The 15,503-nt window shown below is 33.8% G+C and overlaps 1 protein-coding gene across 1 annotated transcript in view; it reads left to right on the top strand.

Moving 5' to 3' along the window:
- LOC136801905 (MAP kinase-interacting serine/threonine-protein kinase 1-like) overlaps positions 1-15,503 on the top strand; it is a 35,608-nt gene extending 20,105 nt beyond the window's left edge. Inside the window, exons 10-14 of the mRNA XM_067058585.1 lie at positions 34-120; positions 2,667-2,770; positions 13,113-13,368; positions 13,487-13,527; positions 14,691-15,503. Of these exons, the coding sequence (XP_066914686.1) occupies positions 34-120; positions 2,667-2,770; positions 13,113-13,368; positions 13,487-13,527; positions 14,691-15,063 (861 nt within the window). The 3' untranslated portion in view covers positions 15,064-15,503. The remainder of the gene's footprint in view (positions 1-33; positions 121-2,666; positions 2,771-13,112; positions 13,369-13,486; positions 13,528-14,690) is intronic.

Genomic DNA, 15,503 nt, shown 5'->3' with positions numbered 1-15,503 from the left:
GGAATTTCATTTTCTTTCTCCCTTCCTTTTCAGATCGTTCCTGTCGTGATATGTGATTTCAACCTAGCGAGTGGTATCTCCATGATCGGTAGTGCAACCACTCCTGAACTGTACACTCCGGTAAATAAATGATTTTTTACTCTTCTATACATTTCCATGGTTTCTGCCTAATTTTTCAGCCTACCCCCTTCAACTTCATTTGAAATGTCGACCCTCTTTTAGAGTTTGAAAGGTTAAATAAAAGACACTTCATAGAAATGCCCCCGTATTTTGAATTTTTTTTTTGAAAGATTTGTCCCTAGCAAGCCAGTGACACGAAGGAGGTAGGGCTTTCAATAAAAGGCAGTGGTTTCAATCACGTTATATGAATTATAAACTCTCTTCATCTTTGTTTTCTTGTGTTCTAATATCCTGATGTTATGTTTTCTTTGACTTTGTGCGGTTTATCCATTTATCCCGCTGGAAGGAATTATGTCTTGACCATTCATTCTAACAAGCAAGCCTCGCATTATTGGCAGCGTATACTGCTGGAGCTTCAGTGCTGTCTTGTTCCGTTTCTTTGTAGGGCCTTTTCAACCAATTTTTTCTCACGCTTATGGGATTGCTGATTGATTTTTTATATAGATTGTATAAAAGCAGTTCATTTTTACCCTATCATATTTACTTGAAAAGTTTGCTGTAATTTCCTAAATGTTTCTTCATCTTGCTTCTTCTCTTATCTTCGCGATTTTGAAAGACAATGAAGGTTTAGTTTTCTTTGTTGGTTTTCTTCCTAAACCAATCAGAGCAACAGCTGTATCACGTGGAAGTCACCGCGTGAGGATTGGTTTCTCACGTTTTCTTTCACGTTTTAATTAAACGTGGTGATAGTTAATGAGACTAGGAGATTTATACTAGTTTATCTACTATTGGATCTTAATGCACGAACTGATTAAAGCGACAATCATTAAATTAAGTTTAGAAATCCTCGATATTAAGCTTCTTCAAACAGATATCTTTGTGTGGGAGAATCAAGTTTGATATCTAGTCATGGAAAACTTTAAAGCTGTTTGGGAGATTTTCACTTTTCTAAAAATTTCCATTTTTGCTGTATACAAATAAATCAATTGATATTGAATTGATATGTCCGGCATAGTATGATATTATGCTTAAATGAATAATCCGGCCAATTTCTTGAAAATTTTGGGACAGTTTACACAGAAAGCCCTCTCTTTGAGCTGTTTTTGCTGATTCTACTACACGTTTTTTTTTTTATAAGAACAAACTATATAAGAACATAAGGCTTCGAGGCCCAAAAATTTAAGAACATTCTAAGAACATACTAAGGCTTTGGAGACTTAAAATCATGCAATTTCTTAAGAAATTACATCAAAATGCTCAAAAAATACTGAAAATAAGAACATTTTAAGAACATTTTTTAGGCTTCAAATCCAAAAAACTAAGAACATCAGAAGGCTTCCAAAATGTTTGACGTTCTTATAAAAAAAAAAACGTGTAAAGAAAGGCGAAAAAATTGGCAATGAGCCTCTTTCAAAAGTACCCATAGAGTAGCTTATATAATCATTAAACCCTCTCTATTTACGAATACATTCACCCTCAGTATTTTTTGAGCTCGTTTTGACGTCATTCTGATGTAAGTTTGAGTTGTGAGAGAATCACGTTTCTTTTCACGTGTTTTCGATTTAACTGGGCAAAAAATTGTAAAAGGGAAGGATGTAAACATTGAATTATTTAAACACATCACCTTCCCGTGACACACGAAGTCTTAAGAATGTTTGACTTGACATTAGACAATATGTACAAACATTTAAATATTCTTACTCAACCTAAATCCCCCTAGATTTATCTATTAAAGAACCGTCTGAACGTGTCTTTGGGATTTCCAGCACTTCCGACACACATACTTACCGTTACTTTCCTCTTTCTAACGTTCACCTATATTTTACCTGTGACTCCTTCGCTCAAATCACAATTTCTCCCTCGTAAGGAGGTTACCATAACTTGTTAGATATTTTTGGGTTAAAAAAATTGGGTTACAAAAATTGGCCCTCAAGTCAGACGAATCTTAAAGTTGAGAAGTAAAAGAATTACTGCGACAGGAAATTTTTTATGAATTTAGATAGTGTTGAACAAATTTGGTTCGTCTCTTCATTTCTCAAGCTGGTTCGAGTTCATACAATGTTCCTATTTTGTTCCAAAGTTTCAGCCTAAATGTTTTTTTAAACTGTGCTCTCGTCTAAAAGTGTGTACGGATTTTATGAAGCTCTGAAAATTGTATTTTTTGATGTTCCAATCAGATTCGGCTAATGTGCCATGACGACTCCAGTAACTTCAAATCCCTATATCACAACAACTATATGTCGAAACATACCCAACCATAACATCCGGGGTTTTTTAGCGGCGAGAATGCTAAAAAATGCTCTGAAGGGGTGCTGTCCTCATTAAAATGACTAAAGTCAGCGTTAAGGTCATAAATCGCATCCAGCTAGTTGAAACAATGAGCCCATTTTTCACCACCTAAACGAGCCGAATTTAATTGGAACACTTATATTTCAATTTACAGAATTGGACTCCTAAAGGCTCTGATCCTTAAAATACGCAAAGTTTGGCCCATAATCAACCCATTGCATACATTCCATTCCATTATTATGTTGCGTTCATTTCAGGTTGGATCAGCGGAATACATGGCTCCCGAAATTGTGGATGCGTTCGTTGGAGATGCACCGGCGTACGACAAACGTTGTGATCTGTGGAGTCTGGGCGTCATCCTGTAAGTCCACTTCTCTTGCACTTTTGATAATTCATTCCAAGACTTTCCATGTACTAGTACACATTTTTTTATAAGAACATTCAAAATTTTTGAAGCTTTCGTAAGCCTGAAAATGTTCTTAAGATTTTGGCCTTTTTTTAGCATTTTCTTAAGTTGTTCTTAATATTTTGGCAATCGAAGACTTATGTTCATATAAAGTTTGTTCTTATAAAAAAGGTAGTGTAGTGAAATTCTTATTTTGGGAGTTGATTACTCAACATTGTGGTACTTGCTTGGTCAACCAACGTAATGTAAACCTTTTGATTGTGAAAAGTAAACAAAGAGATACTAAACTTGCTCTGTGGTAAGTATTTGTTGAAAGATTATTTTGTTACCACTTGCTTTCTGCTGGTCTTTTTGTTTTGTGAGTCAACATGCGAGCGAGGTTTGTTTGTCTTTCCACGCTCTCATACAATGTTGCGAAATATTTGAGGTCTTTTCTTTAATTGCATGCATTTTAAAAAGGCGTTCCAAGATGTTGATTAAGTGTGTCTGGATATTTGCAATAGTATGGAGTCTGTCTGAATATGTTAATGATGTTACTGTCCGCACTCAATACCTCAGGCATGTTGAAAAAAACTGCTCACTAATGAGTATCATTGAAATTCCATCTTGTTGGCCACACAATGGAGAGGAAAATCGGTGGTTTTGATGCATCTAATTTAATATTGAGCGATGGTATTCGATTTAGCTCATCATTTAGGTTGAAGTCAAAAACCTTCTCAAATTATCCCTCTAATTGCTCCTCATCATCTGATCATTTTTATCAAGTCTAAAGATAAATTAAATTTGAAACACCCATCGATAAGGCGTAATGGGGTATTTATTCGTTACACCAAAAGACTCTAAAGAACGTATGATTATACCACTACAATTTTCATAAGGTGATGAATAATCACGTCAAAAACTTTTATCTCTTTCCCTTAATGAAAGCAATATGGAAATGTTTTGAAAGGTGACTTGACGCTCTGTGACGTCATAAACTGTGTTGATCACTTTCTAAGAACGTCAAACGCTTTCTCGAGATGAACATTAAAAGGGTTTTTTGAATTAAAAGTTTAAGCTCTTTGATTTGCTTAGCTCAAAACAGTTTTTCATACTTTGATGCGAAAATACACAGTAGCTCATTCTTTCAATACTTAACACAGGTTTGATAACAAAAAAATCACTTTTTCAAGTTTGTAGCAAAGTCACCTGCATGGTAATAAAGTTTTGGAAAGGCTGGCTTTATTTCTATCTATACATTATCAAACAAATCCCAAAAATGTTGCTTATTCTTCACAACCAATTCATTCCAATTGCTGACCATCAGACTGGTAGCACAATTATCCATGTCTCCGGTTATGCATGTCTGTGTTTAGCATTCATTCATTCAAGAGGAAACGATATATAAAAAGAACCTTCCATATTCTTCCATGTTCTTCCATGTTTAGTAGGATGCTCCTCAGCCATTACCAAGTCTTTCACCATCATTTCCGGGTTGACATAATCTCTTTTGACGCAGTGATCTCTTCTTAATTATCTGTTGCATGTTTATCTGTTAATGGAAAATTGCTTTCCTTCTCATTTGTATAACATTTGTTGTCATTCATGATGGCGGATGACGCAAACGATGCATCAACTGTCATTCTCCTCTTCTTCTTCCTTTATTCATTAAAGTGAATCATCTCATTATCTCATCATCTCATTATCTCATCATCTCATTATCACATTATTTGAACTTTCAAAATGATTCATTTCAAAATAATACCACTAATTATCTATGTTTTGAAATACTGTATTTGGGGACTGTATTTATGCAATTAAGTTATTGTCTATTTACAAAGGCCATCAATTAGAAAACAGCTACTACGAGACGAGTATTTAAATCCTACGATTAATTTTCGCTGAAAGTTATCGAGATGATTTATTATGCAACTTTAAATGACTCTACATTCCTTTGTGGTCAGCAAAACAATTTTTTTTTATGTCTAAAGTTAAATTTCACTTGTGAATGCAAATTTCGCAGTTGCACTTTGAACTATAGATCAAAAATTACAAAAGTTAGATGCAGAAACTTCTTATTTATCTATCAATTTGAAGTAAAAATAGAATTATTTTGCGGCTGTGCTCATCAAATTTGGAAATATTCACGTGCAGCAAAATCCCTTAAAAGCTGTTGAAATCTTTTATCACTTAATAAAGCCATAGCACGACTAAATTCCCTGTAGCTAAAGAACATTCAAACGTCACAAGTCTAACGGTTTTTACAAAAATGACATCCTAAAAATGATACACGCCTTTTTTTCTTTACTTGTCTGATGATGATGATAACTACAAGCTATTCCACATCCAATAAAAAGTTGATTTAGAAAAGGATTTTAAAATATAAGTGATACACGTTTTTTTATAAGGATTTTATAAGGAACTCGAGGCTGAAAATGGTTCAAAAAATAAGGAATTGTTAAGGAACTGCTTAGGCTGAGAATAAGTGGATTTGAAAATAATGTACTTTATAGGGACTAATTTGACCAAATTTTGATCTTTCAAGGGGCAAAAAGTTCAAAATTTCCTATGCAGTAAGGAACTCGATAAGGAACTTTGAGACTGAAATTCTCTGTAAAAATAAGGAACTCCGGGCTCAGAGCAAAGTTAAGGTTCCTTATAAAAAAAAAAACGTGTACTTAGAGATTATTACAGGAAGAAACATCTACGTTGAATTTAGGATTTATAAAAAACTTGTATGAATAAGATTGATTGTAAATAAAGTTTAGAAGAAGGTATCACCTGGAAGTTGGCAATCATTTAAGAATCGAAACTTTAAAGTTAATTCTCTGCACCTATGGAATACTCCGATAGAAATCCTTGCTGGTAAAAAAAAAACTTTTGCTTCCAAAAATGATATTTTTCAAAAACTAATTCGCTTCTTGACATACTATATAATTACTGATGTATAGCAATGATACTTTGTGTGATGGAAAGTGTTCAATTCCCATTAGACATTCGAGAGCATCGTGTAAATAATCCTTTTTTTAAATATTTATTTTTCTTGAAAACTGATCTATCTCTCAAGTGTTGTTGTTTTTATTTTGGAAAAGGCTTCACAAAAATAACAGACGATCAACGTATTGATGGGTAAATTCATTGTCTTTTTCACCTTGTTCTAAAAATGGTTACAATAAAAAAAGCGATTACCTATACAAGAAAGAAAAACGGATGGAAGAGCTATAAAAAGCCTCGTTTTTATGTAAAAATACTGAAAAATAAAACGTAGAAATAGTACTAGGAAATTGTTCTATATATGTAACCAGTAGCAACATGTGTTAAATTATGTATGCCATTGATGTTGTTATCAGAATGAACTTTCGACTTGACTGAATAGTTCAATAGTAAATATCTCATTCATATTTTGATGCGCTCATCATAAACATTTTGCAACTAATCATAATCATAATAATGTGTAATGTTCATCACAAAATCATGCCGCTCAATTCTCATCTTCATTTTCTTCTGTTTAATTTCATGTTCTCCAAATGATTAAGCTTTCATTTCGATCAAAGTCAATTTAATTTTGTTTGTAGATGATGCCAATCAATTTAGATCTGTCAATGAGTCCGTTGATTTGCTCACCGTTGAAGAACTTCAATCGTTGTGTTGCTGATTTTTTTCATGATTATCCATTTCTTTTAAATCAAAACCAAACATCTCTCTTCATTTTTTGGTGCTGACGACCAAAGGTTTGGTTTTCCACTGCAACGATTTGTTGGCTGTGTTGTTACTTTGTTTGGAGGTGGTGGTGGAGGAGGAGTTGGTCTTGGTCATCATGTTCATCTTGTTATTGTTGTTGTTTCCAGTGTTCAAAAAAGTATTGGCGTTGGTGGAATTCTTGAAAAACATCATTATTTCTTGTAATGTGTGTTTTGTCTTGTGTTGCTTCTTCTTCTCGCTTCTTTGCTAGTCTGATCCGTTGAATGAACTTCTTTTTAACTGACGACGATTTTATATCAATAATTGATGAGAATTTTCATGTCCATTGATTGGTCAGTTTTTTTCGACACGATTAAGTAATAATACATCATGATTTGTTCACGTGAAAGAGGGGAATGTTTGAACGTCTTTTCTTGTTATCTTTTCTCTGTGGGCTTTCTCAGTCCATTCATAATGTTTTGATGAAAAGGGTTTAGTTTAAGAAACGTTCCTCTTTCACTTTGAAATATTCTGAAAAATTCCGACTCAAAGTCCCTTGCCATCATTTGCATTTTCTTTTTCACTCGACAAATAAACAAATTTATTTTTTCCTCCTGAATGGAGCAATCGACATTGTGAAAAGACTAGTAGATATGAACAACTTGTTTCGACCTTGGCTATTTGCAATGTTTGGAGCAAGTACCTTTATCTCCTTGGTTTTGAATCAACTACAAATGGAACTTGAATGTTCCTAATAAAGAAGTGGCATGTTTTCGACAATGATTACAAAAGAAGTTCATAGAATGTTGAAAACAGTCAGTTTGTTGTTGACGTCATTTTATTTGAAAGGGATGGATGGGCTATTCGTTATTAACTGATCGCCATCTTGTCGAAAGGTGTCAACAAATCTCATTCTGGATGTCCCGCTCTGTGTACCTCTCTAAAAGTGGAAAATACAAAACTGCTGGTACGCGTTTTATATAAGAACAAACTATATAAGAACACAAGGCGTCGATTGCTACGAAAATATGAAGAACAAGAACATTTTAACGCTTTGCGTTCTCTGAAACACCCAATTTTTTAGTAAAATGGGCAAAAATACTCAAAAATTGGCGGAAATAATAACATACTAAGAACTTATTTAGGCTTGAAACTCAAAAGGTTAAGAACATCTGAATGCTTCAAAAATTTTGGATGTTCTTTTAAAAAAACGTGTACCGTAGCAATAATGAGGTTAACCATACCAGGACAATCACGACGACGGACGAAAAATTTAATAGGCTGGTGAAAATACGAAATTTGATTGGTTGAAGCTCACTAGCCTGTTAAATTTTCGTTCGTCGTCGTGATTTTACCGATTTACTTAACTTTACTAATATCTGACTAACAGGTAAGTTTCCTTTCAGACAGCATGTATTTCTCATTTCTACTCATCGTGTTTCCGTGCACGCTCAAGGTTTTTCTTTTGTCCGTCCTTTCCAAAGTGCGGTGTAATGAAAAGTAGCAGAAAGTTGATGGGCAAGTCATGCTGATCACAATAACTACATAACTCAATAACTATATCACTGTTTAACATCTTCTTCGCTTTCCCATTATTCGTTTGGTGCCGTCCGTTCTCCATCCTCATCTCTTTTGAATTCTTGGCAGTTCAGAACGTCATCTGACGAATTAAAAGCAACTCTTGGAAATTCCATTTGTCATTTAAATGCATGAAAGTTTTCCTAATAGAATGTGAAGAGCAAAAATTTACTCAAGTTACGAGAAAGATTTTATCCAAAAAACTTCTCCTAAAAAGGTCAAGTCTTTTTCGATCTCGCCTGCCTACCGAACCAAATTTCGTGGCTACGCGATAACTTGTCTATAACTTGTCTACAACGTTCTTATATGAATTAAAGAGCTTGTCACTTAAAAGGAAAATGGTTCTGTTGACACATTTTCTACTGATTAATTTTTCGAGAGCTATGAAACCTAAGAAATTGGATCATCATTAGATTGGGGAATGGCTAGAGTGGTTATTCATCAATAGTAAATCATGGTTACCGAGTCTTTCTTTTAATAAAGCCTTACTTATTGTTTTGCTTGGCGGGATTACATGTCTGTTACTGTTCTATTATAAACCTTTAAAGCTCTTCACGTCGTGGTATATTAAAGTAATTTAGAAATTGGCACCTTTCCACCTTTTGCAGAGCAGGAAACTTCAAATGATGCGATTCAGTTTGCAATTAAAGGCAGGATTAGAACAATCGTGCATTTTTGTTTAATTGCTTCGTTTAAAACTCTCTTTCTTCGATAATGATAAATTAGTTCTTTGATTTGAATAAAGCAATTTATTGTCTACGTGTTGATCATTAATAAAGCTCCTTAAACACATAAATCTCATTAAAAGAGTGATGGAACAGTTTCACTAGTATTCTCTCTTCTCTTCTTACTAGTATGTGGACCAGACCAATGACCTCTTTTGCCTTCTTAATTGACGTGCCAGGTTTTATTTAAAAATATGTAATTCTATGATTTGTATCAATTTTGGCAGTTTCTTTTTTAATTTGTACTTTAGTCATCAGTTTTAACAAGTAATTTGAATCTTTCAGCCCTGTCCACTAACCTTCATTTCACGGAAAGGCCAAATTTTTTTACTAGTTGTGATAAAAGGACTCTATTGTTCATTGGTACCGATATGCAAAGTCATTAACTCTACATTATATAACTTACCAAATACATGTTTGAACATTTCTTCAAAGAATCGCTTTCTTTGGAGTAAGGAAGTTGAATTGAAGTTGAAAGCAAAGATTTTTTACTAGTTGTGATAAAAAGACTCTATTGTTCATTGGTACTGATATGCAAAGTCATTAACTCTACATTATATAACTTACCAAATACATGTTTCAACATTTCTTCAAAGAATCGCTTTCTTTGGAGTAAGGAAGTTGAATAAAATGTTCTTGCATTCTTTAATCGAAGAAAAATTCATCACGCTTCTCAATATTGCTCTTTCCTACGAACTTTCCCCGTAATCACCAAAAGATAATTAGTGACGTCATCAACTGGGATTGGTCCCAAAACAAAACAAAAATAAGGTCTAGTTCAAAAAGCTTTCAAATTTTTCGAATGACTCTATGTTTATTAAGGGTTTACAAAGGGTTATTTTTATCATGAGAAGAATTTTAATGGGTCATATGAGCGTCAAATAATTTACTAATTACTAATTACTCTAGAGTTCTGTGAAATGTTACCTGACCTTATTTGGAATTTATTTTTTAAATTAAATCATTTTAATTCCTCTGATTTTCACACCATCATTTGCAGAAAAAGAGTGATAACTCATGTTTTTATAGTCATTTCCCTAGAAACGAAATCATCATTTTAAAAACACTTATTTGCAGTGTCTGACTTTCTACCTCCAAAACTTGTTTTTTGGATAAATTTGATCGGTCATTTTTTGGTGAAATCTGACCCTTCTAAGTGTTTGGTTTTTTTGAGATCCATGTCAGGACAAAGTTAAAAAAGGGAAGTCTTATCATGACACCGGATATCTTTTCACTGAAAGATGTTTTCAAGATACTGGTCACATAGTGCGCCATGCTGAGCTTTCTCTAGAAACTGCTCAATCCTCATTTTTGTCGATCAGGAGGAATCACGAGAAAGAGGGTAAAGTCCTCTGAACATCTTTCATTTGGTATTGTGTCTTCACATTCAGGCTCCTTCCTTAAAGGTATATTTCTGCTGATGTAGCAGGTCGTTATGTCAGTTTGACATCGACAAAGGTTTTTCCCGTAACTTCTCTTGTTTTTTCCCCACCTCTGGTATCTCACCATGTAAGTCTTTAATATTAAAATGGAATTTCCGAGGAAAGGATGTTCCCAGCCGCAATGTATTCAACATGGTTAAAAATTGAAAACTATAAAACAGTATACAGTATGTGGCCCAAAACGTCGATCAAATTTGAAATTTCTCTCAAATCTAGAGGAAAAGAGGTTTTACAAAAAGTAAAATTTTCCATTTCAACAATATTTTTCAATCGCTTAAAGATAGGTAGCTTTTTTCTAATGGCCCCCAAAACGGAGGTTTGCAATTTTAGCGATTTTTCGAGATATCTTTAAGATATGAATACAAAATTTCGACCATAGTTTGGAAATGTGATTTGGAGGGTTTTGGGCACAAATTTGTTTGATAAAATCTTAACAGTATACCCCTGGTCGTTAAAACGCAGGTTTGGGGCCCCCAAAACGTAGATGTTGTTAAAATCAAATTAGTAAGCCCAGTGGTAAAAAGAGGAAAAACTGTGAACATATTTGTGTTTTCCCTTAAATTTACGACCTGATGGATGTAAAATTTATGATTTTTATCAAATTTCTCAAGATTTTCGATATTGTAAAGTCCAAACTGAAAATTTAGAAATTTTCAAAATGACAATTTTGATTTAACAACGTCTTAATCAAGTTTCTGAAAACCAATCTCTTTTGAAAAAAGTTCCATTCATGTACGGAAAAAGCTGTGAAAATTTTAGAAAAAAGCTTAACTAAAACTGAAAATGTTAAGCTTTAAAGGTAGCGAAAAATTTTATATATAATATTAATTTTTTGTTATAAACTATTAACTCATGCTGATAGGAATGGAATTCCAAGATTTTTTGCTGTTTCTCATATTTAGAATTCTCGGTTTTATCAATGCTGATGATAGGGCCCCAAAATACTGGTTGACCTTTAAGATGTTATATCTTTTATCCATCCTCTAAAGTCACAGATATATCTGCATTTTCTGAACAGCATTATGTGTAGAAAGTTTCCTATACCCCATTTTCATAACTTATTTTCAATATCCAAGGAGCTAGGGTGAGTTATATGCAATTTTTATCAATTTTTATCTACAGACGCATATTTTGAATCTGTCTCAAACCATCAAAAATATTTTCATTTTTAAGTATAACCATCATTCTTTCAAAATAAACAAAAGTCGTTTAATTCTGATAAATCTACAAGTCAGAATCCTCATTTTAATGACGACCTCCGTTTTGGGGGCAGTCTCCATTTGGGGGGCCATATACTGTAGTATAGAGTTTTTGAGTCGGATAATTCACAAAAAGCTGTGCCTTATTAAAAAAGATGGTGATATTATAATTCATTTTTTAATCTAATCTTTTCATCAAGTTTCCACTGTCTGCCCTGCAGAAGTAGAATTTGCGAAGAAAGGAAATAATCGGGAATAAGTAGACACTGTATGCTCTCCCATCCATCAACAAGTGTCCGGTTTTGAGATCTAAAGGTCATCGTAGCCTGTTAAATTCCTGACAAGAAAGGTTTTTATTTTTAAACATTCCAAAATTGCATGCGTGTCCTTGAGAAGTTTTTGTCAACATTTCGAAATGTGTTAATCGGTTTAAAGTCTGTCTCATCTCATCTTTCATGTACTAGTGGTCTAGCTCTACCTTACTAGTAATCGTTCGTTTGATAGACCTGCGTAAAACCTGTTGTGAACTTGTTTTGTCTTTATTTATTTGTTATGAGAAAGGTCTATCTGTTAGACAGATAGATAGCTCAAATATCAGCGTCTTTTCTTTCTCTTAGCAGTGCATGACGCCACTGTGAAAGTTAATGACTTTTTTCTAATCAATATATTTGACCGTTGGCAAAACAATACTTTATTAAGATAATATGTCGGTTTTCCACAAATTACTTCTTGTTATGGTCGTGTTATTCTTGTTATTCTCTACTGAAATGACCAGTTTGTGGTCGCTCCTGAAATACTGAAATACTAGTTATAAGTGTTTGCTTATGTTATGAAATATTCTTCAGTTCCACTTATAGTTATCGAGGTCGCAGAAATTTGTTTATACAGTTGAACTCATGTAATTCGAACTCCTATAATTCGAATACTCACCTAATTCGAACCCATGTAATTCGAAAAATCATTTAAATCGAACAGAATTTCAGGTCCCATCTAGAAATTTTAATCATGTAATTCAAATTTGATTATTTGATTGACGAGGCTATTGACACTCTCAAAAAGATGAACCTTTTTGAATCATCGAACATCATCCCACTGATTCAGAAGATCTCCGAGGAGATTTCCAAGGAACGAGAGCAGAAAATGAAACAATCGACAATCAAAGACTTTTTTGAAAAATTATCAATTGACTTTTCAAATGTCAAGATATGTCTGTATCAAGATTATTTATACTATACTAGTATTTCATTATTCTAGCTCGAAAATACAAAATTGTTCAAAAGTAAACCTGGGAAAGTCTTTTTTCATCAGATCAGGTCAAAAATATGAAAACTCATTTAGTTCGAAACTCATCTAATTCGAACAAAATTCTAGGTCCCTTGAGAATGCGAATTACATGAGTTCAACTGTACATGTTTTCTTTTATTTATTTCTTTGTGAAAGTCATAATACTTCCCCTCAAAAACACACATTTTTCTCATGAATTACACAATTTTCCTCAGGAAATTATATTTATGGCATTTTCCTGCGAAATTTCACAGCCAGAACACAATACTTTAAAAACGATTCACAACCTAAAACTGTATTGATTTTAAGCAAACTGCCTCATAAATGTATGCTTTGCAAATGGATCTGGTTGGGTTTACCACTAACCTTTTTCCAACTTTCTCCAATTATTCTTTTTTTTCATTTTTAGGTTTATCATGTTGAGTGGGAAGCCTCCTTTCGAAGGTAATTGCAACGAGAGCTGTGATTGGCAGAACGGTGGTTCATGTCGTACGTGCCAATCCACACTATGGCACAGTATCCTGGATGCCAACTTCACTTTTCCACCAACAGAATGGGAAAATGTGTCGACGGAAGCAAAAGACCTGATATCTCATCTTTTGGTGAAAGAAGCTTCTAAACGATATTCAGTGGAAGATGTGCTCAACCATCCCTGGCTTCTCATGGTAATGAAATACAGTTTTGAATTTTAGTTTGCACGAGGCCAGTATTTGGGAGTATATCATTCGTTGAACCATTGTTTCACTTAAAGCTTTTACTCCTTTTCTTCTTCCATTTATTCAGGCCAGCAATAATTTCTTGAACACACCAGATGTTTTGCTGAGGTAAGCAACTTCTTTCTTGAGAAAAAACTCGGAAAACCATTGGTATGAAAAATCCGACAATATTCCGCCATAATTTTATTTCTTTGAATTATTTAGGTAAAAGGATTGATAGAGCTTTAACATTACTCCTAATGCACAAAACATTATTTTCGAATTTTTTCACAAGTTTTCATGTCTTTGAAATAGAGAAAATCATTATTAGCGAGCTCATTATTTTATTTTTGCTTCGGGTACGTCTTATTAGCGTATGGGGGGGGGGGGAATTTGTGACAGCTTTCAGAATATAAGACAGCTCATTAATATTAGCTCTAGACCATGTCTATCAAATTAGCAATAAGTGATCATGTGTAATTTAATTGCTAATCATTAATGATGTACGCTAGAGTCCGCATAACTCGAGTCAAACATGCATTATAGAGAACTGAAATTTGCGCAATCTACTAAATATCTTGCTCATACGGGTTTGTTACCTGAAGCATGAACATATAAACGATTGGACATCCGTCTCCTTTGTATTTTTGTAGAAAGGGCTGCTAGCTTCGTTGCCGCCTCGTTAAAAGCATAAAACGAAACAATAGATTTTGATGGTATACCACTTGGGAATACCTTGCTAACAACGTCAAAACTTCGACAAAAGTCTCTGTTGTTATACTCTTCTCAAGTCTTTTATCTATATCATAACAAAGATAACAGAGGTAAAATCATCATCAGCTTGTCAAAACTCCGACTAATATTTCTAAATTTACTTAAAAGTGTCGAATAATATCAGAGAGTGTCACATTCTAATTCAAGTATTCTTATGACACAGGCTCCCAACTTTGGCAAGCTTTTTTTTTCAAGTCTTAAAAAAAATTATTGGAGTATTTATTTTGTGCATTAGGAGCTCTATCCATCCTTTTACCTAAATAATTCAAAGAAATAAAATTATGACGGAATATTGTCAGATTTTTCATACCAATTTTGAAATACAGGCGGCAACGAAGCTCGCTTCAAAGAGACAATAAAAGATAGATGTCCAGTCGTTTATATGTTCATGTCTAAATATCTTGCTTGTACGGGTTTGTTACCTGAAGGGATTGGAAAATTATTCGAGTTTAAGAAAGATTCCAGTTAAGGAGACTATTGTTTTTTTGAATATATAGAAAGACTTTTTTCTCACACAGCGAGGGAGTTGCACACCATTTGAGCACTGTGACGTCCGAAGCGGTCGCTTATCGAAGAATCATCTCCGAACGACAGAATAGTCAAGACGAGGAAGAGCAGAGCAATCATGGTATTATATCCCGATGGAGCACTCCTCCAAAGTTCGGCCTCTCACCACCTGGTAATTCACGACTGGCCAAAAGACGTTCGTTGAAACAGAAATTAAGTGGACTTTCACTGTCAGCGTTGGCGACGAATAGTGAAGAGAACAGTAAGAACAGTTTTGATTCCAATAACACAACTCCTGTTCAATCGCCTGCTGACTATAGCAATTTAATGTCCAGTCAGTTAAGTAAAAACATTACATCGTCCAATAATAAAGAGATTACGTAATTATGAATGGTGGAAGAGGTGACAGTTAATTGTGTTGTACATAAGAATTATCATGGCCAGTTTTATTCAATTTTTATAGAATGGAATTCCTTTTATTGTAAGAAAAAAAGTGTTGCTGGCACTTTTTTGATACTTGAGAAACTTTTCTCCATTTTGAAGGATATTATCTGCTTTTCACGAAGCAAACTTCTGTTGGTCCTGTTGTCTGAAAATCGGATATTCCTTTTAAACCATCATACTCAGTTGACCTCTTGGTTAAATTTTGTAAAGGATCTGCCGCTGTTACAGATTTTCTGACAAGGAAGTGAAAATGTTTGGTGGGTACCCATTCGGTACTGATTAAGATATCACAATCCGAATTGTTTTCTTGTCTTTATTTATAGAATGAATATTTCTATTAATTTTTATTCAGAAATACAAGACAGCAATGAATGTGAAAA

The sequence above is a fragment of the Clytia hemisphaerica genome, unplaced genomic scaffold (genome assembly GCF_902728285.1).
Source record: "Clytia hemisphaerica strain Z4C2 unplaced genomic scaffold, Clytia hemisphaerica genome assembly, whole genome shotgun sequence".
Lineage (NCBI taxonomy): Eukaryota > Metazoa > Cnidaria > Hydrozoa > Leptothecata > Clytiidae > Clytia > Clytia hemisphaerica.
The sequence above is the reverse complement of the archived record's forward strand: the minus strand, read 5'-3'. Positions and strand labels throughout refer to the sequence as shown.